Source organism: Macaca thibetana, chromosome 1 (genome assembly GCF_024542745.1).
Source record: "Macaca thibetana thibetana isolate TM-01 chromosome 1, ASM2454274v1, whole genome shotgun sequence".
Taxonomy (NCBI): Eukaryota; Metazoa; Chordata; class Mammalia; order Primates; family Cercopithecidae; genus Macaca; species Macaca thibetana.
Genome location: NC_065578.1, coordinates 87,902,608 through 87,928,228, shown reverse-complemented (window position 1 = coordinate 87,928,228; position 25,621 = coordinate 87,902,608). Strand labels below are relative to the sequence as shown.

The 25,621-nt window shown below is 38.0% G+C and overlaps 1 protein-coding gene across 3 annotated transcripts in view; it reads right to left on the bottom strand.

Annotated features, from left to right (window-relative positions):
• PKN2 (protein kinase N2) overlaps positions 1-20,767 on the bottom strand; it is a 158,448-nt gene extending 137,681 nt beyond the window's left edge. For 2 of the 3 annotated variants that reach the window (XM_050806324.1, XM_050806341.1), the window contains exon 1: positions 20,258-20,767. In XM_050806324.1, the coding sequence (XP_050662281.1) occupies positions 20,258-20,305 (48 nt within the window). In that variant the 5' untranslated portion in view covers positions 20,306-20,767. Of the gene's footprint in view, positions 1-3,327; positions 3,460-20,257 lie in introns of those variants that run through there. The other variant, XM_050806332.1, reaches the window with a different exon arrangement.
• Between the last annotated feature and the right edge of the window lie 4,854 nt (positions 20,768-25,621).

Genomic DNA, 25,621 nt, shown 5'->3' with positions numbered 1-25,621 from the left:
GATACCTTTATAATCAATATCAGTTCCTTCTCTATAATTAGCACTGTACTATGATAAAATAATAATCCACCATCGTTGCAAACCTCAAAGAAAACAAGAAGAAAGGTCCACCATCTTTAGAGATTTGGTAAAGCAAGAATGTTGTTTTAGATCTGAAATTTAAAGTTCTCCATTGATTATAAGAAAATCCTTACTATAAGGTTGATACTTACTATAAGGATGAACCAAAATTTAGTGTAGAATTTTTGTAGGGCTTCTATGAGGTTCCCACACAATGAAAACATACACCAAAACAAAAATTTAGAGTAAAATGAACATTCTCCTGATGCTGGAATCCCAAGATAAGGTTTCCATAGCAACAAAATGGAAATTAAATTATGCTAAGCAATAGCAACAAACAATTGGACACTTGCTATAATTCGCAAATCAAAGCTCAAGCATATGCAATTACACTGTTGATATTATTTACTAATATTCAGAAGTGTATTGCCAAAAATCTGTTTTTCTATAATTGAAAAGTACAGGTTTTTGGCTCTGCAGATATATAATCTTAGTTCAAATTTACAAAACGTCCAAAGCCTCTGAGAGGACAAAATAAGGATCCGAATTTTTTTAAGTTGCTCCATGAAGTTACTGAATGGTGATATAATAGCTCAATATTTATAATGCATAATGCACAAATAACACACCATAGATTCTTATATAAAAACTCAATCCTAGAAGATAATCATATATCAACCTATGATTTCTTTATTCTTGCATATAATCTCAACATATTATTTTAAATTATGATAATCATGGAAATATTTACACCTTAAGAAAGTTATTCTTACTGTCCCCTCTATGAAGCAGAAGAGGAAAAAAAGCAGGGGGGAAAGTGAACCTAAGAAGTATGAGCAGTTCTCTAGGTGTTTAATTTCCAACTCAGGCCAGCCTGTCCACTATAAAAATTAAGTATTGGAAAAAAAAAAGGAAGTAATCTTAAAATTTAAACCAGACAAGGAAGAATTACTTAGTGTCTCCTATAACCAGGCACTTTATATACATCATTTTTTAATACTTATAATAGTCTTTTGAGCCAGAAGTTATCCTCATTTTTATTAAAAAAATGATGTGCCTCATGTAGCTAAATAATACATAGAGAGCTAATGGGTGTCAAGTATAGGATTTAAACCTAGGTCTGTATGATTTTAAAACTTGAGGCCGCCGGGTGCAGTGGCTTGTGCCTGTAATCCCAGTACTTTGGGAGGCCGAGATGGGCAGATCACCTGAGGTCGGGAGTTCGAGACCAGCCTGACCAGCATGGAGAAACCCCTTCTCTACTAAAAATACAAAATTATCCGGGCATGATGGCACATGTCTGTAATCCCAGCTACTAGGGAGGCTGAGGCAGAAGAATCACTTAAACCTGGGAGGCAGACGTTGTGGTGAGCCGAGATTGAGCCATTGCACTCCAGCCTGGGCAACAAGAGCAAAACTCCGTCTCAAAAAAAAAAAAAAACTTGAGGTCAGCCACAGTGACTCATGCCTATAATCCCAGCACTTTGGGAGGTCGAGGCAGGCGGATCAAGACGTCAGGAGTTCAAGACCAACCTAACATGGTGAAACCCCATCTCTACTAAAAATACAAGAATTAGCCATGCGTGGTGGCGTGCATCTGTAATCCCAGCTACTCAGAAGGCTGAGGCAAGAGAATCGCTTGAACCTGGAAGCGGAGGTTGCAGTAAGCCGAGATCTCGCCACTGCACTGCAGCCTGGACGACAGACCAAGACTCCCTCTCAACAAAAACAAAAACAAAAACAAAAACAAAGACAAACAAAAAAACTTGAATTATTTAGTAGACGAATGATTTCAACTAGGCTTTGAAATTACTAATCAGATTCCAAAAGGAAATTTGGAAAATATATGTAAGGTTACTTTTTTAAAAATTTTGCCAGTTAGGATATTACTATCAATTCTTGTCATTTTTTAAAAATGCACATTTTAATATCTATGAAGAAAAGAAGTTGAGAGGCAGAAATGGGCTTGGCACAGTGGTTCATGCCTGTAATCCCAACACTTAGGGAGGCCAAGGACGGAGGATCACTTGAACCCAGGAGATCAACACCAGCCTGCGCAACATAGGGAGACACCATCTCTAAAAAAAAATTTTTTTTTAATTAGCTGGGTGTGGTGTCACACGCCTGAGGCTGAAGTGAGCTGTAACTTTGCCACTGCACTCAGGCTTGGGCAACAGAGGGAGTTACTGTCTAAAAAATGTTTTTTAAAAATGAGGGGAGATGTTAATGCTTAGGCATTTTACAACCACCAGGTCATGAATCAGTGCTGCTCATGATGGTATTTTCACACTAAGAATAATGTTGTATGACTATATATTCTGTATGTGTTGGTATAAAGGTTTGGCAACTTTATATCAACATTTTAAAGTTTCCTTCTGTTTGCTGAACACTCGATAAATTTGGTTATGTAGTCTGAGAGGAGGAATTCGAGGGAACTGTTCTTCCTTAGAGGGAAAGAAGAATTTGGAGTTTCTAGGGCACAAAAGGAAGAAAGGGTTGCACAAATATGAACATAAAGAAGAGTGAGCCTTAAGATATGGAACTAGGTATTCCATGGGGAGAAGCATTGAGTGAACTGTGGGCATCCTTGTTGAAACTAGTTATGTGTTTATAAACGTGTAGAAACAGAAACCTAGGAAGCAGGGGTTGCCATAAGAACTTACAGCCTCCTGCCCCAGAAACACAGAATTCTTGGGGAGATTTGGAATTCCCATAAGGTACAAAATTGTGGGTTTGAGCCTATCATATCTAAAACTTGAAGCTAAGATTTCAGCATGAATTTGTCCTTCAGATCAACTGGCCAGTCACTGAGAATGGTTCTAGTGAAAAAGCAAGTACTGGCACTGTTGAGGGAGAAGGCAAGATATAAAATAAGGAATGCTGCACACAGTGAAGGCCAGGGTAATAACCTGAGGCGACAGGAGATAGGATGTGGTTACTGAGGTAGGAATGAGGGATGGAGAAAAGTGACAGAACAAAATGCTCCAAAATGCCAAAAAGGCAATAGAGTATAAGGGTTAAGAGGAATTTGTGTTCTCAAGACAGAGAGATCTTGGATATGTATCTTGGTTCAAGCCAGTTACGTGACCACGGAGAAGTTATTTAACTTAAAAGGAAGTTTAGTTTCTGATGTAGGTGCACTGGCTCACATCTGTAATCCTAGCACTTTGGGAGGCCAAGGCGGGTAGACTGCCTGAGCTCAGGAGTTCGGTATCAGCCTGGGCAACATGGCGAAACCCCATCTCTACTGAAAATGCAAAATATTACCCAGGCATGGTGGTGCGCACCCATAGTTGCATCTACTCGGGAAGCCAAGACATGAGAATTGCTTGAAGCCAGGAGGTGGAGGTTCCAGCAAGCTGAGATTGTACCACTGCACTCCAGCCTGGGCAACAGAGCAAGACTGTCTAAAAAAAAAAAAAAAAAAAAAAAAAAAAAATTAAAGAAAGAAGAAAAAAAAAAGAAAGTTTAACTTCTTTAATCTTCAGCTCTCTTGCCTGTAGAGGTAAGAGCCTTACTTCAGCTGAGTTGTGTTTGAGATAGAGTCTCACTCTGTTGCCCAGGCTGCAGTGCAGTGGCGTGATCTTGGCTCACTGCAACCTCTGCCTCCCGGATTCAAGCCATTCTCTTGCCTCAGCCTCCCGAGTAGCTGGGATTACAGGCGCCTGCCACCATGCCCGGCTAATTTTTGTATTTTTAGTAGAGACGGGTCAAACTCCTGACCTCACGTGATCCACCTACCTCGGCCTCCAAAAGTGCTGGGATTAGAGGCATGAGCCACTGCACCCGGCCTCGACTGAGCTGTTTTAATGATTAAGTAACATCAATATGTATTCATTATCATTTGTTTTTCATAATAAACATTACTATTATTACCTACTTCTGTTGTGTCTGGTGCCAGCTCCTTCTGTTGGTAAAAATTCTCAGTCTGAGATGTGGGAATTCAATTATTATACGACTTACGGTAATAAAATTATGTACCTGCCAAGGGAAAAATGATATACTGCAGTTCTGCTCCCTCATAAATACCAAAACAAAAGCAGAAAAAGTTTAAGTAATGAATTAAAAATGGAAGATTTTCAGACATGAGACTGTTATTTATTTAACAAACATTAATCAGCAGCCACTGTCAGAGAGAAGGGACCACTTCCTTTGTCCTCGGAAGGTGTGTTGAAAATCACTGAAAAGAGGCAGATAAATAGAAGAAAAGGCATACAGATTTATTTCATCATAGTTTTATGTGACACAAAAGCCTTCAGAATGAAGAGCCAAAAATACAGGGGAAATTGTCCTTTTTTACACACAGGTTCAACAAAGTACGGACAGCCATGCAGAAACGTGATTGGACAAAAAGGGAATGATCTAATGTTAATAGACTAAGATCTAATGTTAATAGACTGAGTGGGAAACCATGCAAGACCTGTCTCATTTTTTTGTGTTTGTGTGCCTCTCTGAGTATGTATTCTTTACTTTCAGGTATGGAGAAGGGTTCTAAAATAGGGATCTCATGATCTATGGTCAAACAAAGCAGGTCAGGTAATTTTTTTTGTGACCGGTGTTACACACACACAAAAAAAAAAGGGAAGAAGGAAAAGTTAGAATAATATTCTTATGTTTTATGACCGACTTTTTAAAAGGGGTTCTGCATTGTGGAAGACAGTGTGGCGATTCCTCAAAGACCTAGAGGCAGAAATACCATTCAACCAGAAATCCCATTACTGGGTATACGCCCTAAGGAATATAACTGGTTCTATTATAAAGATACATGCATGTGTATGTTCACTGTAGCACTATTCACAATAGCAAAGACATGGAATCCACCTAAACGCCCATCAATGACAGACTAGTTAATGTAGTACATATACACCATGGAATACTATGCAGCCATGAAAAAGAACGAGATCAGCCAGGTGCAGTGGCTCATGCCTGTAATCCCAGCACTTTGGGAGGCCAAGGAGGGTGGATAACCTGAGGTTGGGAGTTCAAGACCAGCCTGGCCAACACAGTGAAACCCTGTCTTTACTAAAAATACAAAAATTAGCTGGGTGTGGTGGCACATACCTGTAAACCCAGCTACTCGGAAAGCTGAGGCAGGATAATCGCTTGAACCCAGGAGGCAGAGGTTGCAGTGAGCAAAGATTGTGCCACTGCACTATAGCCTGGGCGACAGAGCGAGACTCCATCTCAAAAAAATAAAAATAAATAAAAGGAACAAGGTCATGTCCTTTGCAGGGACATGGATGGAGCTGTAAGCCATTATTCTCAGCAAATTAAAGCAAGAACAAAAAACCAAATACTGCTGTGTTCTCACTTCTAAGTGGGAGCTGAACGATGAGAACACATGGACTCATCGAGGGGAACAATACACACTGGGGCCTATTGGAGGGTGGGGATGAGGGCAGGGAGAGCATCAGGAAGACTAGCTAATGGATGCTGGGCTTAATGCACCCCAGAACTTGAAAGTTGGAAATTTTTAAAAAAGGGAAGAAAATTTAAATTACATTAAATAATTCTAGCCTATATGCAAAAAAGAAAACAAGATATTTATGTAATTAAAAATACATTTGCACAAAGGCAGTGAATGGGCTGCACAATAAAATATATACATCTGAAGTTAGTGAACAGAAAGAAAAATAAAGGCAATCTCCCCAAACAGAGAAAATTTAAAGAAATAGGAAATACGAAGGTAAGTTTAAAGACATAGAAAACAGTCCAGGTGATCCAACCTATGTTCGTGAAGTGTTTAAGAAAGATGTTGTAGGAACTATGCAGAAAAGGGGTCAGGGAGAAAAAGAGAGAAACAGGAAAGGAAGGAAGGAAAGAATATAATAGAAATATAAACCTTGTCAATGTAAAAACAATACAATACAATACAATACAATAATAAAATCAGTGCAAGGGAAGTGAATAGTGGAAGTGTACTGAAACTCTCATTTTTGTGCAGAGTTAATAGATGCTGTGGCTCTACAAATCAAAACATAGTTGTAAAGGAAACTACCAGAAAAAAACTAAAATAATGTAACTAACACATTTAGGAAATGAAGAAAGAAAAACAGAATTTGGTTAAATGTCTTTTGTAAACCACTTATAAATCACTGGGTTAATGCATATGGTCTAAAATTGATAAATCAAAAATTTAGAATTATAACATCAATTCCAGAAATAATAAAGGGCAATGTGACTACTTCTGGGGGGTAGGACTAACTGAAGAGAAAGTACTAATGAAGAGATCTTTACTTCTAATTTTATACATTTCAGTATCTTTTGATTTATCTGTGCATATGTATATACGGATTATTTTCAAAATTTTTTAAAAAGTTAGGCCATGTAGGAGTCTATGAATACTGTCTTTGATGCCTCTAAAAGATTATATAACGAAGTACTTGGTGAAATCTAGGTCCTTCCAGAATTGACATCACTAAATGCTAACATTTAGTGTTAAAACCACCATAAACAATATTTTCTTGTTTACTGTAAAACTGTTGTTGAGGACATTGTTTATGCATGAGTCATTGTTCACTGTATGGGGGGGTCCTTGGGTGAATCTCTTTCAAGGTCAGTGCTAAATAAAGCTTGCTTCTGCTGGGGAAGAAAGAAAAGGGAGGTGGTGGTTCTGGTTTCTATGATCCACCTTTAAAAAGATGGATTCTTATTTATCTGGCTAGCCTTGGAGGAAAAATGAAACTGAGAGACAAGAGGACGAAAAAAGATTAAAAAATAAAACAGCCCTTTTGTTTCTGAGACTACTTCTAAGAGCTTCATTGTAGAGTATTGTTTTCTGAGTCTCAACACTGCTATGTGCAAGTTACTTTCTTCAGGACTAAAGGGCTAAAGGGATAAAAGATGAAGATAAAAAACATAGTCCTTTCCTTCAAAGATTTTAAGCATTAAGCCTAGAAGAGAAAATGAGGCAGGATATAAACAACTACAGTACAATGCAATATATAATAAATGTCATGAGATAGAAAATATCCTTAAGTTTTGAGGAGAGACTGGACATGAGTAGGGGAAAATAAGGAAAAAAATAAATAAGCAAAATTTGAATTTGGCCTTAAAGAAGTATTCCAGTTGATAGAATGTAGTAAAAATACAGGTGAGGAAAAATCACTAATCATAGCATGCCTGAAAATGTAAGCTGCTTACATGAGTAAGACTTAAGAATGAAAAGTATTTTGGGGCTACAACAATGACAGCTTGGATTGCCTAGCTAAGGAATTAGGACTATATCCCACAAGAATTAAGGAGTCACTGAATGCTAGGGACAAATTCTGAATCTGGCAATTGTACATAGTTTAAATAAAAGCAGAATAAGACAAAAGAGGTAGAGGTAAAATATCAAGATATTATGATCATCCAAATGATAATGAAGGCCCATACTTAGACAATGGCAAAGGAATGAATGAATTCAAGATACAGAAGTAGAAGAAACAACTGAAGGGGCTGAAGCAACAATAGTCAAATAAAAGTGACTAGCAGATTTCTAGCAGCCAGGGGAAGAATAGCTTTTGGAAATTTAGAGAAGTCAGGTCTGGCAGATTGGTCATATAATTCTTTTTTTTTTTTTTTTTTTTTTAAAATGAGACGGAGTCTTGCTCTGTCACCCAGGCTGGAGTGCAGTGGCCGGATCTCAGCTCACTGCAAGCTCCGCCTCCCGGGTTCATGCCATTTTCCTGCCTCAGCCTCCCAAGTAGCTGTGACTACAGGCGCTCGCCACCTCGCCCGGCTAGTTTTTTGTATTTTTTAGTAGAGACAGGGTTTCACCGGGTTAGCTGGTCATATAATTCTTTTTTAAATCTGTTCATTTATTTATTCACACATTTATTAAGCATAAGCTATATGTCAGTTGCTAGGGACATAAAGAGGAGTAAGACCTAGTTCCTGTCTTGAAAGTAATAGAGACATGTAACAATTATCATATTAAGTGATATGTTCAATAACAAGAGCTGTAAAATTGGAGGCTAATTTGCAAATGTATCAAAATGCTGCATGACCAATTCCCTAAATTTATTAATCAAAAATATATCTTCAGTAAAACTTTTATTAGATATAAACATATTCATATATTCAATAAATATGATTTTCTTATCAGAATTTTAAGGATCGTCCAATTTGTCAAATGCTGTTCAGACAAGCAATATTAGTATTCTTAAAGTCAGAATCAGCATTTGCAAAGATAGGGAGTATGGTTCAGAGAAATGTAAATAGTTTAATATTCTAGAATGTAAGATAAATAGGGAGAAAAATCAGAAAACATTGGGGTCAGATGATGAGAAGTATAAATATATTTTATTCTATAATTGATGGAAAGTTGCTGAAACTTTCAAGCAGGAGAATCCCTAGAATTCTCAATCTAGAATCCCTTTTCAGAAAATAGTCTGTCCCAACCTCACAAGAGGTTTCTTGAAGCCATACTGATACCAGAGAATCTCATCCCTCGATTGCCATAGTTAGATGGATCAGGGACATATTTTCCACTGACTAAGGCCACTCAGATTTTCTCATCTAAGAAGTTAGAATTGTGACATATAGCAACTCAGTCAGTCAGCTGTGGTCTATGTGCCCTGAACTTGTAGAATTAATGTAAATTTAGAAGTTAGGAGTGCCACTCGGAGACCACAGGGAAGAGAGCAAAGAGAACCAGTATACAGAGATACAAAGCAGTACACATACTTAAAGAAAAGAGAACATGTAGCCCTAAAAAGAAAGCATCCAGTTTCCCGTTTAGTACCCATGGGATCTGGCTATACGTCTTACCCTTAACTGATAACGTCCCCATAGCTTTCCAAAAAATCCAATTTCTGCTTAAGCTAATTTAAGTGGTTTTCTATTTTCCACAACTGTTACTAAACAAGGTTTTGGTGGTTAATCAGATTCTGGTGGTTAATCTGAAGGATAAATTAAAAGAAAAATAGGCTAGAAATAGGTGGAACATTTAAGGTAGAAAAGGAGTTACCAAACAAAAGCAGTAGTAACAAACAGAGGCAGGTATGATGACAGAAAAGTAACCAATATTGTGCAGGGTCTTCAAAGTTTAATTAACATTAGTTTCAGGAAGCTGGAGCAGTACCAATTTCCTCTCAAGACTAGAAGCAACAGAATGTCATGATACCTTTAAGAAAACTATTTCAACAGAATAACTGAGACAGAAGTCATATATGAGTAAGTTAAATAAATGGTAGACAAGGCAACTAAGAAATTTCTTATAAAAAGAAAGAAATTTGAGGGTACAACAGTGTTAAAGAGTATAATAAAAACATGAGATGTGAACTTATTTTTAAGCCAAAAGCTAGTGGATAATGAAAAGCCCCATCCTGCAAAAGAGTAAAACATGATATTCCAGAGCAAGCAAAAGTCCAGGAAAGTATAACCTTAGCAAGAAGAAGCATTTTTTTTCTTAAAATTCAGTAGAAATAAAAAGGATGGCTAAAATTCCAAGAAATTTGAAAGTAAAGACAAGAAAACTTGAGGAAACTCACATGGTTGAAGAGCACATATCACTCACTACATAGAGATGAGTGATATGCTGAGAAGAAAGGAGCAGGAGTAGGTTGGATGACAGAAAACAACATTAAAAGTATGAGCCACAACTGGAGAATGGGATGGGTGTCAACAAGAGCTAAGACAAGGATGACCTTTACTGACCCAAAGCTTCAGGAGATAAAATTAAAAAAAAAAAACAAAAGAACCACAAATTGATATAATAAGGAAAAAGTGAGGTATTACTGAGTTAGGTAAGGATAAGTTCAGGTACAGTTCAATACATAACCTAGCATGATGTAACTCTAACTGGCAAAAATTTATCAAATTTGCAAGTCAGAGTTAGGCTAATAAAGCTATTTGCAGATGTTTCTATCCTAAAAGCTGAAAAGTGCTCTATTTTAAATTTGCATTATAAAGAAGTCTGGTAGACATTTCAAAATAATGTTTTTAAACATTAAAATAACTCAGACCTATCTCCATATTCAAAAATCAAAGCTATTAAATAAACAGCAATGAGATGCCACGATATACTTATTAGAATAACCAAAATCCAGAACACTGACACCACCAAATACTGGAGATGGTGTGGAACAACAAAAACTCTTATTGTCGGGAATACAAAATAGTTCAGCCACTTTGGAGGGCAGTTTGGGAGTTTCTTACAAATCTATTCTTACCGTACAATTGGACACCCTGGTATTTAACCGAAGGAGCTGAAAAGTTGCGTTCACACAAAAACTTACATAGGATGTTTACAGCATTTTATTAATAACTGCCAAAACTTAGAAGCAAGCAAGATGTCCTTCAGTAGGTGAATGAATAAACTGGGGTACACACAGACAATGGGATATTATTCAGCACTAAAAAGAAATAAGCTATCAAGTTATGAAAAGACGTGGAGGAAAATTAAATGCTTATTTCTAAGTGAAAGAAACCAATGTAAAATGGCTACACATTGTATGATTCCAACTGCAAGAGATTTTCCCAAAGGCAAAACTATGGAAATTGTAAAAAGATCAGTGGTTGCCAGGGGATGGAGGAGAGGGAAGGATGAATAGGTAGAGCACAGAGAATAAGCTTAGTGCAGTGATACTATTCTGTATGATACTATAAGGCTGGATACACGTCATTATACATTTGTACAAACCCATAGAATGCACAACATCAAGATGTGTGCACTCTGGGCTCTGGATGATGATGATGTGTCAATAAAGGTTCATCAACTGTAACAAATGTACTCTTGTGGGGGATGTCGATAATGTATACATACATATGTAGGGACGCAGGTTTTTGAGAAATCTCTAGACCTTTCTCTCAATTTTGCTGTGGACCTAAAACTGCTTTAAATAAATGAAGTCTATTAAAAAACAACAACTCCAGATAAGCTGACTTAAATCTAAAAAATAAAACTGCAAAATTCTTAGCAGCAAACTTGTGTGACTATCTTTTAAACCCAGGATAGGGAATAATTTATTTAAAAGGGCATGAAAAGCAATTACAGTAAGTCCTCACTTAACACTGTTGATGGGTTCTTGGAACTGTGACTTTAAGAGTAACAATGTGCTGCAGGTCCTTTAATAAAGCTGTTTTGTCAATATCATTTCTTTTCTTTGAGACAGGGTCTCACTATGCTCCCCAGGTTAGAGTGCAATGACCTGATTCCAGCTTACTGCAGCCTTAACTCTTGGTCTCAAGTCATCCTCTCACCTCCACCTCCCAAGTAGCTGGGACTACAGGTGTGCATCACCACTTCTGGCTAATGTTTCTTTGTTTATAATATCACTTCCTTATAACATTGATGAGAAAAAAGAAACTGGTTTCATTATACGTTGTTTTGCTTAAAGTCAGTTCCCAAGAACCAATCAATGACATCAAGTGAGGACTTACTGTATGATAAATAATGGACAAATTTGACTTAAGAATTTTTTTATCGAAAGATGCACAGCAATGACAAAAACTGTATTTAGGATTCTGAGTTTGTAAATACTAGTAAACTGTGCAGACGATTAATATTTTGCTTTATATCCAGTATTAAATCTGATCAACTCCAGCATTTTAATGGCAAGCTATGAAAATACCTAAATAACTGCTCACATAATCTTACGGAATATACTGCCCTTTAAACAAAAGAATAAAATGTTATTAATGACTAATAATTAGTTTGCAACAGAGAGATATGGAATTGGAAAATAAGCAATTGATGAACTGTATAATTTTTGCTATTTCTTTGCTTCTGAATTTACTCGTTAACTAAATTAACCTAGCATTTGAGCGCCTAGTATGTGTGAAGCAATACACTATTTTATACAACTTCCTATAGTTGTTCATTTGGATAGTTTACAAATCCCCAGGCCATAAACTATTAATATAACTTTACCCTTTCTACTCCAAATGTACAATAGATAGTAAATGCAAGCCTGTTGATGATAATGATGTAAATTATTCTAAGTATTTGCCAAAGAAGGTAAAAGCATTTAAAACTGTCCCTCCCACACAACCCCAATAAAAGAAAGTGAAAAAGTTAGGAACTGAAAGACATTCACAATGTACACACAGGATTAACATAAGCAATATAAAGAACTCTTATAAACCAATAAGAAAAACAAAAATAGGCAAGAGACATAAATAGGAATTTCACTGAAGAAGCCACATGAAAAAGGCCGGCAAACTTAAAAAGAAGTGTTCTACATCAGTGACAACCAGGAAAATGTGCATCAAGATAAAAAATAAGGCAACATTTTACACCCTTTTGATGTGTAAAACTTAAGAAGAGAATATCAAGTGTAGGAGAGGATGGATAACCAAAGGATCTTTTATTTCATATACTGCTAATATGAATATAAATTGGTGCAACCATATTGAAAGTTCTGCATCATCTCTTAAGTTGAACATTCACCTACCCTATGAGGTAGCAATGCTACCTCCAGGTGTATAATAGAAACTGTGGCACATACACAGTAGGAAACATGCACAGACTGTCCATAGGATCTTTGCTTATAATTACAAACAAAACAAAACAAAAAACAGAAAATAACTGCTCAACAAGAGAGAGTGGATAAATATCCAAACATCCACCAAAGGAGAGTTAATGAATATTTCACTCAATGAAATATTATACAGCAATTTAAATGAATGACTATAGCACCATGCAAAAATGTGGATCAATCTTATTTATAATAGGTGAAAAATCAAGTTCAAAAAGATTATATTCACAATTCTATACAAACAACTAAAAGACGTTTAGATTTACATGTCCAACTAACCTATACACAGTAGTCTCCTTTTATCCACCGAGAGACCCTCAGTAAATGCCTAAAACCATGAACAGTACTTAACTGTATATACACTTTTCCTTTAACATGCATACTGATGCTAAAGTTTAATTTATAAATTAGGCACAGTAGGCGTTAATCAACTAATAATAAAATAGAACAATTATAACTATACTGTAATTACAGTTATGAGTGTGGTCTCTCTCAAAGTATCTTAGTACTTATAAATATCTTATAGTACTATACTGTACTCACCTATTTTTGGACTACAGTTGACCATGGGTAACTGAAACCGTGGATAAGGAGGGACTACTATACAAGGAAGAGAATGAACACAGGACTCAAAAATGATGACCTAGATGACAAGAAGGTGGAAATAGAGGGATAGAATAGAGGAAAACTATAGGTAGGTTAAAGCTCCTAGCTTGTTTTGAGAGAGGGGGAGTGGTGGTCCATGAGTACTTATTAAAATATTTGATAGACAGATGATTAATCCAAGCAGTGTGCCTGATGTTTAATACATTTTTTAAAAATCCAAAAGTTGCATAAAATTTGTTCAATGACAATTCTGAAACAGGGAGAACAAACATCTCCTTAGAGAATCCCTAAGGTAGCAACTACAGGGAAGGGAAAACGACATGATTAATGTATAAAATATACGATACTCAGGCCAGGTACAGTGGCTCACATCTGTAATCCAGGCACTTTGGGAGGCCAAGGCAGGTGGATCGCTGGAGTCCAGCAGTTCAAAACCAACCTGGGCAACATGGCAAAACCCCGTCTCTCCAAAAAAATATAAAAATCAGCCATGCATGGTGGCTCACACCTGTAGTACCAGCTACTCGGGAGGCTAAGGTGGGCAAATCACTTGAGCCCAGGAAGCAGAGGTTGCAGTGAGCCGAGATCACATCACTGCACTTCAAGCTAGGTGACACAGCAAGATCCTGTCTCAAAAATAAAAAAAAAATATATATAAAACTTTCAGCACATGTATTGTGTGGTATGTATTCTATAATCAAAAATAAATTCCAAATTTTGTCATAACTACATTCCATTAAATTAAGGTATATATGAGCTAGGGCAGTAAAACTTTCACCAATTTGATAAGTCACTGTCAAATTTCCAAAAGAGATAAATCCTAACAGCATTATATAAGTCTTGTATATCCACTCATCTTTATGAGGCACTTCAACACTACCTTCACATCTAAGGTGTTTACTGTCATCAAGTACACTGTCCCATGCTTTCCTGATCTTCATTTTTTACAGGCAATATTTATGTATATAATGTCACACAAATTTCATTTTTGTGATTGCAAAAAAAGCCAAGTATGGTAACAGAGCTAGTTTCAAACAAGATGTCATCAGATAAAATTAAGAGAAGCTAGACATGCATCAAGATAAAGGTTCTCTATTTCTGTTTTATTAAGGAATTACTTTTTCATTAGTATATTTTTCCCACTCTCAATTTTAAATCTTTTTGAAGCTTTTAACCAGTTTTCAACTTTGCTGTCAAGTTTGAACTCTGCTGTATATCAAAAGTTAATCATATTAAATGTCATATACTCTAGAGTAAAACTGGTTTTTGAAATAATATAGACATTTGACAATTATCAGCACACTGTATTTTATGAGGGAATAATGTATAATTAACTGTTTTATTCAAATACCATTTATGATATGGAAGTAACATTATTTTAGGTGATGTTTACAAACTACTACTCTATTTGTTTAAAAGTAAACATACTTCTGACGAATGGCATGAAAATTTACCACTGCCAAATTCAAAAAGCAGAAATAAGAGAGCCCAAGGAATCAGATGCTAAGTTCTGGGATAAAGAGATGATGTCTAGGTGTCCCTACTTCTCCCTATTTCAACACTATGTAAATGGTAGGAATTGCAAGACACTAGACCTAATCTCTATAATACTGACAGATGACCAAAAAAAAAAAAAAAACCACCATGGTAGAGCCATCATTTAGTAACACTAGTTTAACACAGAGACTTTTACTTGGTAGTCAAGAAATATTTAGAAAGTTATTTAGCAAGTTTAATTCAGTAAAGTATGCGCTGCAATTTACAAACATCGTGGTAGTCTATAAGAGCAGCATCAAACCTAAGCTGAAAAAACACACGGTATTGATATATTCAAAGAAACTGTTGCTATACTTCATTACTGTCTATTACTAAATCCATACTACTGCACTTTTCTTTGAGACAGGGTCTCACTCTATCACCAAGGCTGGAGGTGCAGCCGCATGATCTTGGCTCACTGCAACCTCCACCTACCAAGTTCAAGCGATTCCTGTGCCTCAGCCTCCCCAGTAGCTGGGACTACAGGCGCATATCACCACACCGGGCTAATTTTTGTATTTTTAGTAGACAGGGGTTCACCATGTTGGCCATGTTGGTCTCGAACTCCTGACCTCACATGATCCACCTGTCTCAGCCTCCCACAGCACTGGAATTACAGGTGTGAGCCACCACGCCCAGCCTGCACTTTTTTTTCTTAATAAAGCAGTGACTCATAATTGAAATATTCTGAGATTTAAAAAGTAAAAAAAAAAAAAAAAAAAAAAAAAAAAAAAAAAGCTAATTAGATCCACTCATCTAGAACCAGAGGCAAGAAAAAAATTTTTAAACTACTGTGATTTCTATCTTAAAACTCTCTGAGCTTCATTTTTCTTCAAAATTCTAGTAAGTAAAATGAGATGAAAAAAAAGAAAAAATGGACTCTACGGCCATGGGACTTTTAGGTGGGAAAAGTCTGTCAGTCTTTAAGTGACAGAACTATGAGCAACTTTTATTTTCTTTTGTGCTTTTCCACATTTTCTGGATTTTCTGTAATACATGTGCATTACATTTCTAATTTGAAAACAATGTAAAGTCTGTCTTAACTACCCAGCTTACCTTCTCATACTAACATCCCCCAAACCACCCTAAAATTGTAATCCTCCCAACTCAGACCTTCCACTTTCCAGTGTCACTGCAAAATTAGACACCACCTTCTAATTTTCCATTAAATGAGTAAACTACCAGTGTGCTATATGGAAGAACGATGTAACTATTATAGAAATCCGTTTAGTACTTTTAAAGGGAATATTTTTGGGAAAAGGGATTAGAAACGTAAATTAAAGAAAACTACGTAATTTCATATGTCAAAGATTATAATGAACTTCTCTTAAAATAATCTAGACATCCCTCATCCTAGGTGACAAATGGAGCCTTCTCATCAATGTATTGTGCTCCTACTAAGTGTCAAACACAGAACTAGGTTACATATGACTATAAAATTTTAAAGCAAAGCACAGACAGTCTAGAGTAATGTCAAATCTTTTGGGAAGTTTTGGGCAAGCATGTGACACCTTTCATGAGAAAGAGTAATTCTTAATGAAGAAATCCTGTAAAAAGATTATTTGTACTATGATTCTTTGTGAAATATTAGACCGTATTTACAATAATAAAACACTGCTACATTATAGACTACCAAGTTGAATGTAGAAATCATTTTTCCTTGTTACAGATGGAGCTAACAAGTTAAGTTAATGTTGGTAAATTACATTTTTGGCCAATCTGTAGAAAGTTCACACCACTATAACATTAGATGCAAAATATTTATAGTTCCCCAGAACTGTGGCAATTTAAAGAATGGTACAGTGGGGCCGGGCACAGGGGCTCACACCTGTAATCCCAGCGCTCTGGGAGGCCGAGGCAGGCAGATCATGAGGTCAGGAGTTCAAGACCAGCCTGGCCAACACAGTGAAACCCCGTCTCTACTAAAAATACAAAAAATTAGCCAGGCGTGGTGGCAGGTGCCTGTAATCCCAGCTACTCGGGAGGCTGAGGCAGGAGAATCGCTTGAACCTAGGAGGCGGAGATTGCAGTGAGCAGAGATCGCACCACTGCACTCTAGCCTGGGTGACAGTGCGAGACTCCATCTCAAAAAAAAAAAAGAAGAAATAGTGTAATGGGAAACATATAGACCTGGGTTCAAACTCAGACACACAATGTAACCATAAGCAATTTACTTAATATTCTTGAACTTAAGTTTCCTGATCCACAACATGAAAATAACACCTACCTTATTGGATCGCTGTAAAGATCAAATGAGGTGTATAGGATACTAAGTACAATGTCTGATATGTAGCAAATAATTTTTAAAATGTTGTTTGTACTCTCTTATAATTCTCCTCTAGTACAATTATCTATACTCTCTTCTGGAAAGCAAAAACCTATCTTGTCATCTTTATATCCTCCAACATAGCTTTGGTAGATACTACATAACTGTTTGGTGAAATTAACCCCCGTAATTTAAGGGTAACTATCTCAACTTTCCACTTGAGCAAGTTACCTCTATCTAAATAAAATCTGCTGAGAATGGAATTTAAAATTCCCAGACCAACACTTTATTGGGCATTTTGATGAAGAAAATGAATCTCCAATAATCAACAAGATAGCTTTATTAGCACACTGCTCAATATTTGGTCTGCATTCTACAAAATTACCATTGTAGCCAACACTTTCATTTTGAGATTCTTTACAGTTTTCATTAATCCAGGTTCCTTGAAAATAAACTTTAGCTTCTTTGGCATTGCAAAAATGTCTAAGTTTTCTGCTATACTTCAAATAAAAAATAAAGAGAATACAACACAACAAATTAGTTATGAGATAAAAATTAGAAATTGGCCATTTTAAACAGCCAATTTTTATTTTTATTACGGTAAATATTCTTCCTTATACCTTGAAACCTCTAGCCACCAAAGTTTACATAGTTTATTAACGCTTCCTTGTTGAATAAGCCTCCTGAATTACTACCAATACTTAAAAACATTACTCCATGCTATTACAGTAATTAACAGGACAGAATACTGTCGTTTCAGATTTTCTTAGTTTGCCTTTCCACGACCAAAAGCTAATTCCAGCTCAAGCAGTGGAGTATTTCAAATTCTACAATTTGAAAAAATAATGAAAAGCTGGATATATTTCTAAATAAATATCAATTTCATTAAAGGTAGGTTGTAATATGTAACTTTCAGAGTAAAACAAGTATTCCTGAGACAGGATACATAGCAAAGTAACAGTTTTAACCATTAAATACATCTTAAAACTGGCTACAGAATTTCTTAAATACTTAAAATCTGTATGGCAGAAAAGAATTAAGAATGTCATATTAAACAGTATTTCAGTCTAAGTTCAAACAATTTAGAAGCTTTTAAAAAAACTGATTCTTGAAACGAAAGTTTAATAAATACTTGGTTACTGTACACTAAGTTTCAGGACCCAATGAAATAAAATGTTTGAACGGATGAAAATATTTGGTGAAGCAAACTTTATGACTATCTTTAGTGTTGATGTAAGTAATATTCTCAAAAATTTTAATAAACATGATAAAGTTTAAATGTAATAACTTTTATCAAAACTGGGAGTCAAATAAACCAAGAAAATGACTTGGATATATGACAACCTATAAGGTAACACTTAATAAAAACTATTCTTTTTTCTGGAAGGGGTTATATTTCAGTTTATCTAGAAGCTTAACTTTAGGTGTTCCTCTATTTTGGTCGTATTTCTAAGTCATCATATTGAAAATTTCTTCCTTCTTTGCTTGCTTCCTTGTTATTACCAAAATTGATCTTTTTAATTAAAAGATCCTAAATGTTGTATTTTAATACACATGAAAATATAATTTTCAGTTCCAGTGCCAAAGTAGGTGTCTTTTATGCCAACTTTCTATAAAATACAAGTAACAATGCCAAATATATTATAACTCGAACACTGCTCAATTCAAAAGAAAACTGACCCTATCATCCTTCTCAATCAAAACCAAAGTATGTTTTTCATGGTTCAAGACCACGTAATGTAAAGTATTTCTCACTTGCCTCACATCATCTCCATTTTAAAAGCTGACGCAAATTATTTACTATTAATAAAATAGTAAATTACATTCATTTAGCAAATGTGGTATGCTGTACGATCTGCTTATAAAAGGCTAACTGTAATTAAAATATTACATAGCAACATTTTCAATGATATGAAATTCAGCTTTGCATTACCAAAGGATTCTAAATGTGCAACACTGCATTGGTATACATTGTTACAATCTCTATTTTTGTGGAGGAATATCAACTATTATACCAACGTTTTCAACCTTACGTCTGACTGCACAAGAAACCAAACTTATAAAGAGATTTCTTAAAAAGTGTATTTAAACAAGAAATTTAGATGCAGTTGCAATACTTAATTTTGACATCAAGAATCAACTGTTTCAGAATTTCTAGATTTAGTCTTTCTTTAAAAAAATTAACTGTCCAACACACAAAAAGACATGCAAGCATGCTATTTTTTTCCCTAATTCCCATCTACAATCTTCGAGTAGCTAAAAGATAACTATATTAAAATAAAGCAAAATAACTTTTAAGTCAAAAAAACATGAAATTTTAACATCTTTGTTAAAATTCAGATGTAAACACTTCTGGAACACTGCCAAGTAATGAAAAACCCGACAGGGTAGCTTAAGTCCCCATGTACACCATAGAGATCTAAAAACGAAAATCGTGCCTACATCATCAAATATTTAGCTGGAAATGGGAAAATAATAATACTGCTACTCGACATGGACTTAACTAAGCGATCTATTTTGCTCTTATCTTTTGCAGACATGTGGTGCCCAAGTTTTCCCTTTCTCATTAGTAAACAACTTATATAGCTCTTTCTCTGGTGCTCAAATGAGAGGGAAAATGAAAGTCTGAAAAGCATCAGCATCTCAGCTTCCGGATCTGGGCAGGGGTAGCCGAGAAAGGCACCGTGTATCTATCACTTAGTTTTAAAAAAAAAAAAAAAAAGGAAAAGAAAAAGATAACTCTCAAAATAGAGGAAAGAAATTCTGTCACCTGAAGAGGGCTGGCGAAGTGAAGCAAGCATTTGGTGAGACTCGTTTTTTTTAAAAAAAACTTGTCCAGGGGCTGGAAGTTATGGGGGCGCTCTTTGTGCGGAGTCTGAGGGGAGGGGGAGGGACAAGAAAACAGCTTGGGAGTCATTCAAAAGAGTTTAAGGAGCCGAGTACGGAGGAAAGGCGGGGCGGGGCCCAGCCGCGCGAAGGGAGGGGGCGACAGGGGTGTTCGCGGGCAGCTCTGACACCGCGGGAGGGGGCGACGGGCCGGCCTCTCCAGGGACCGGGCGAGAGCAGGCTCCAGCTGCAGCAGGGCTGCAGAGATGGGGTTCCCTCTGGTAGGCAGAATCAAAGCAAAGCGGTGGCAGGCCAGGGCTTTGGCGGGGGAGAGGGTCTGGCTCCCGAGGGAAGCAGTTCCCGAGTGACATCCCGGACTTTCCGCACTTAGCGGGCTAGGGGCGCGGCGGCCGCAGGGCTTTCCTTGGTCCCCGACGCCGCGCGGGGCTCTCTCCCTGTCTACTCAGCCAGCGACTCTCGCCAGGGCCGCGGCCCTTACCTGCAGTTCCGTGAGCATAATCTCCCCCCGTTCGGGGTTGGACGCCATTGCGCTCCGGTATGGACTCCGCACCTGGAGGCGGCCGCCGCTGGCAAAGGGAGAAGGCGGGACGGGGCTCAGGGTGGGGGGTGAGGAACGGGGAGAGAAAGAAAAAAAAAACACAAAAACTAGGAATTCATGGAGGCGCAGCCCCTGCTGGAGGCGCGGCTTATTCCGTCCGGTTCATCGAGAGCGGCGGGGGAGCGAGGGCACTCGTAGCGGGCTTCCTCTCGCCGCCCGCCCGCCGCCGCCGCCGCCCGCACCGGACTGTTCGCCTAGTCGCTCCCTCTGGGCGACGCCAGGAGCCGCCTCAAGTCTCTCCGTGCGGGGCGCTGCGGCCGCGGCTGCAGCTCCTCCTGTCGCACCATTTGGCTGTCACCGCGTCGCAAAAGCGGCCTCACTTGGCGGCTGCCAGCACACGTGACGGCGGCAGTCACTGCCTCTCATCGGGCTGGGAAGGTGGGGCAGAGGGGTTCCCCAGGGCTAGCAAGGCGAGGGGGCGGGGCGGTTTCCGACCCGACTCCGCGGCGAGGGCAGCCATTGGACTCGGCTGGGGTGAAAATGAGGGGAAAGGACTGGGCTGGAGTCTCTGGGGAGGCGGGAAGAGGAAGAAAACACACGCCTACTTTCCTGCTGCGTTAACGGCCTCACTGTGAACACTAGAACTCGGGAGCCTGCTGGCTGTTGTTTTTTTAGGTTTTTTATTTTTTTTCTTTTTCTTTTTTCCCCCCCAGTTCTATCTTGCCGAAGCCTGGGCCTAACTTTAACAGGCACTTTTGTAACCTCCACAACCCAAAAAGCTTCGGAACTCAGATCTTACAGATTACTCCTCTGTTCTCCCCTTGCCCGGCCATCCCCATCAACCCAAACTAATAATCTTGCCTTTTGCTCACCCTCTTCCCTAGCCCACAGCGCGCCTTCTGGACCAGTTAAGGTGCGCAGCTTGCTAAACGGGTCTGGTCTGTACTTTTCATGAAATGTAAGCGGCTGGATCCCTGGCAACTTTTAATGCATAGCCTTTAAGATGCCTTTTTCTTGAAGCTGAACTACTGTTTCTTGTGCTGGAGAACTCTAGAGCTGAGAATTCGCTGGTTTTTTGGATTGTTTTAACTTTATTTAAAGAGGGAGGAGGTGGGACGGGATTACCCTCGGGAAAGGAAAAAAGCCAACTCTCCTTGTCGTGGTAAGCATTAAAGCTGACCTGACTACTTAGTAACATATAGCTAAGTAGAGTAAATCTAGGTGTTTGTTTTTAATGACACTGTAGTATTAAGGAATTTAGAAGTCTCCCACAGGTAGCTTTTGTTTTTGTTTTGTCTGAGCAGTGAATGGATAGGTAAACACGTAACTTTCAATTTTTTGAAGCTGCGGTGCAATTCCTTTGTTAAAAACTACCTGGAGAAAGTGGTAAGGGTTATTTAGGTAGGTTGCTACTTAGGAAGGACATTCGTTGACATAATTCTTAGGAAGCGTAATATTACGTACTTGTCACACGCTCCGTGTAAATCTGTTGGGCTGATGCTAGGACTTATGTTTATCCTTTTGCCTTCTCAAGTCTCATATATCAATTCAGCAAACATCTATTGAAGATCTGGAGTTCTGTGGCCACAGTTTCTGAATTCTAACTCATATGTGTGTGATAAAGAATTTTTCTGGTGTGTACTTCACAAGTCTTACAACTATTTATATATCTAATATATTGCCTTGGTTGAAAGTGATAATTAAATTTACGTGAAAGAACACTTGGAAAGGCCAGGATGTGATTACCTTTCCTGGTAACTAGAAGCCAGATGGTGTCCTAGGCTTTGGAGTTACAGCAAGGATTAAGAGTTCTTATCCGGCCAGGTGCGGTGGTTCACGCCTATAATCCCAGGACTTTGGGAGGCCAAGGCAGGCGGATAATCTGAGGTCGGGAGTTCGAGACCAGCCTGGCCAACATGGTGAAACTCTGTCTCTACTAAAAATACAAAAACTAGCTGGGCATGGTGGCCTGCGCCTTGTAATCCCAGCTACTCCGGAGGCTGAGGCAGGAGAATTGCTTGAATCTAGGAGGCAGAGGTTGGAGTGAGACTCTGCCTCAAAAAAAAAAAAAAGAGGTCCTTATCCTTGGAGTGACTGGAGAATTCTTTGGGGAAGCCAACTTACATCTAAACAACAATAATTTTAAGTAATAGATACAAAGTGTTAGGGGAGCACTGCATGCTTGTGTGTGTGTGTGTGTGTGTGTGTGCATGTTTTATTGTGGTAAAATGCATAATCAAATTTATTGTAACCATTTTCAGTGTACAATTCAGGGGCATTGAATGCACACAGATTTATTTATTTATTTTTGAGACGGAGTCTCGCTATGCCACGAGGCTGGAGTGCAGTGGTGCCATCTCAGCTCACTGCAACCTCCGCCTCCCAGGTTCAAGTGATTCTCCTGCCCCAGCCTCCTGAGTAGCTGGGACCACAGGCACGTGCCACCACGCCTGGCTAATTTTTGTATTTTTAGTAGAGACGGGGTTTCACCATGTTGGTCAGGATGGTATCGATGTCTTGACCTCGTGATCTGCCCGCTTCGGCCTCCCAAAGTGCTGGGATTACAGGCATGAGCCACCGTGCCCGGCCTACAGATTTATTTTTGTCACAGCTTACTGCAGAATGGATTTGAGATGGCTGTCATACACATAGAAGGTGATTAATAATGGTGGAACTAAGTTAACTGTGCAAGGGCTTAGAAATACAGTCAATGAGCAGTCTTTGTAAAAATTAATTTAGATATAAATGTTCACATTTCAGCATCATGTAATTTTAGAACTAGAAGTGACTTGAAATACCTAGCTTAACTCCTATTATAGGTAGGAAAAAAATAACAAATAGTTTCCTTAGCTATTTAGGAACAAGACAACAGTATTACTTAGTGGCAGAGGTGGGGACTATTACCTAAGTCTCCTAATTGCCATTCATGCTTATTTTAACCTTCACCATGCCACTATAATAACTTTAAATTGATATTAAACTGAAAGCATTAGACTCTCTTAAATTTTTACCATAGAAAAAGACTTTAAATTTTACATACTTCTAATGTTAAAACAATGTTAATAATTAAAAAAAATTTTTTTGAGACAGTCTTGCTCTTTTGCCCAGGCTTGACTGCAGTGGCATGATCATAGCTCACCACAACCTCAAATTCCTGGGCACAAGGGATCCTCCTGACTCATCCTCCCAAATAGCTGGGACTATAGGTACACACCACTGTTGATAAGGAATAATAATTTTACATTTCACCTATAAATTTAAGCAACAAATATACAAAGTTTTAAAAGTTATGGAATTATTTCTGAGATTAGCCGTGCTAGGGAAAGTAGTACAAAATGGAGGCCAACAATATTAAAACTACTTGATAATCTGAAATATGTGATGATTTAGACAGCAAATTAGTTTCATTTAAGCTGAAATTTACTACCCAGGTAACATTCTCTGTTGAGGGGGAAAAAATGTAATAGGACGTGGATCATACTTACCAGACTGCAGCACACTTGAAAAAGTTTTAATAGAAACACATACCAGCTTGATTCAGATGGGTTGTATTGGGCCCCTGTTTACAAATGTGTTTAGGGAATCCTCAATATAGTTCTGAAGTTGTCGTCTAATTTACGTTAACAATAAAAAAAAAAAAAAAGAAGAGTTTTTTTAGCATCCATTTAAGAGGGCAAAGTCCTTAAAATTATCTGGATTGTATCACTAGTTATGCGGGTACCTTTTTAAATTTTTCATAAATATTTTAAAGGTCTTTAAGAAGTAGAAATGACCAAAAATCTAGACCGAATAGAAAGTGTTATCTTTTTTTCTTAAAGATGAGATGTTACAGGAAAAATTCTAGAAAAGCTAACAATTGTTTTTTTTTTTTTTCCTGTGTTTTTGAAACAGATATTCTGATAATATGGGCCCTCTTTTTCCTTAAATTTCAAGTGAAATGAGACAGGAACCATATATCCAGGGAAAGGGCCAGAAACCTTTATTTTGTGAGTCACATTTTTTATTGCCTTCCGTTGTGTATTTCCCTGTTGCTCTTCCTTAATATTTGTAAACTGTGCAAATTCAAACTTGTCCCTACAGTATGATGGAGAATCAATACGAGAGTTTTGTTTTCCTTTCGTTGTTGTTGTTTTCTATGTTCGTGTTAGAAGAAAAAGCCCACCCCTGCTTCCAAAAGATTAGAATGAAGTAGCAGTGGTAATCAAAGTAAGAGTGCCTAAGGAAAGGCAAAACTCCAGAGGACAGAATAAGAATTACTTGGTCACCACCCTTTTCTTAAGAAACCGCCTTGTAGAAATCATTCTCTTGTATGAGCTCTGAAGATAATTTTGAGAACAGGGTTCTTAAGATAAAGTCAAGAACACAGAAGAGTAGTCAGCTATAGTGACTACAGTAGCTGCTTTTTAGAATGTCAGCTCAGTCCACATCCACTTGACTGAGAATTCCTCCTATTCCCAGAGATATCTCTGAAGCCATGTTGACTCTGCTTAACATACCTCTTCCAGTAAACTATGATTAGATCACTGATAGACCATATCCAGGTTTAGCTGATCAGATTTTCCCTCTAGGACTTTGGAAACAGATCATTGGAATGCTGATCAATTGGCAGTCTAGAGTGGCAAGGTGTTGTTCTATGGATTGGATAGCCATTTTCTGCCAGGTACACAACGATGCAGAAAAACTGCTCTTTGGAACGAGAAAAAAATTTAATTCTTCCTATCACTGGGAATATAATGATTACCACAGCATACCTGGTCGCTTTTTTTTTTTTTTTTTTTTTTTTTTTTTAATTTTTTTTTTTTTGAGACGGAGTCTCGCTCTGTCGCCCAGGCTGGAGTGCAGTGGCCGGATCTCAGCTCACTGCAAGCTCCGCCTCCCGGGTTCCCGCCATTCTCCTGCCTCAGCCTCCCGAGTAGCTGGGACTACAGGCGCCCGCCACCTCGCCCGGCTAGTTTTTTGTATTTTTTAGTAGAGACGGGGTTTCACCGGGTTAGCCAGGATGGTCTCGATCTCCTGACCTCGTGATCTGCCCGTCTCGGCCTCCCAAAGTGCTGGGATTATAGGCGTGAGCCACCGCGCCCGGCCACCTGGTCGCTTTTGTCATGGAACTTGTAGTTTGGTAAAACAGGTACAATGATAAGGTAAATTCATAATACTTTAAACATAGGGCAGAGAATCTTTTCCTAAGTACTTCACACTTAAACTGAGTTCTCATAAGTGTGTAAATGTTAACTGGGGGGGAAAAAAAAGGTGTAAACAGCCTTCCAGAGAGAGAGAATAACATAGATAAATAGTTCTAATGTG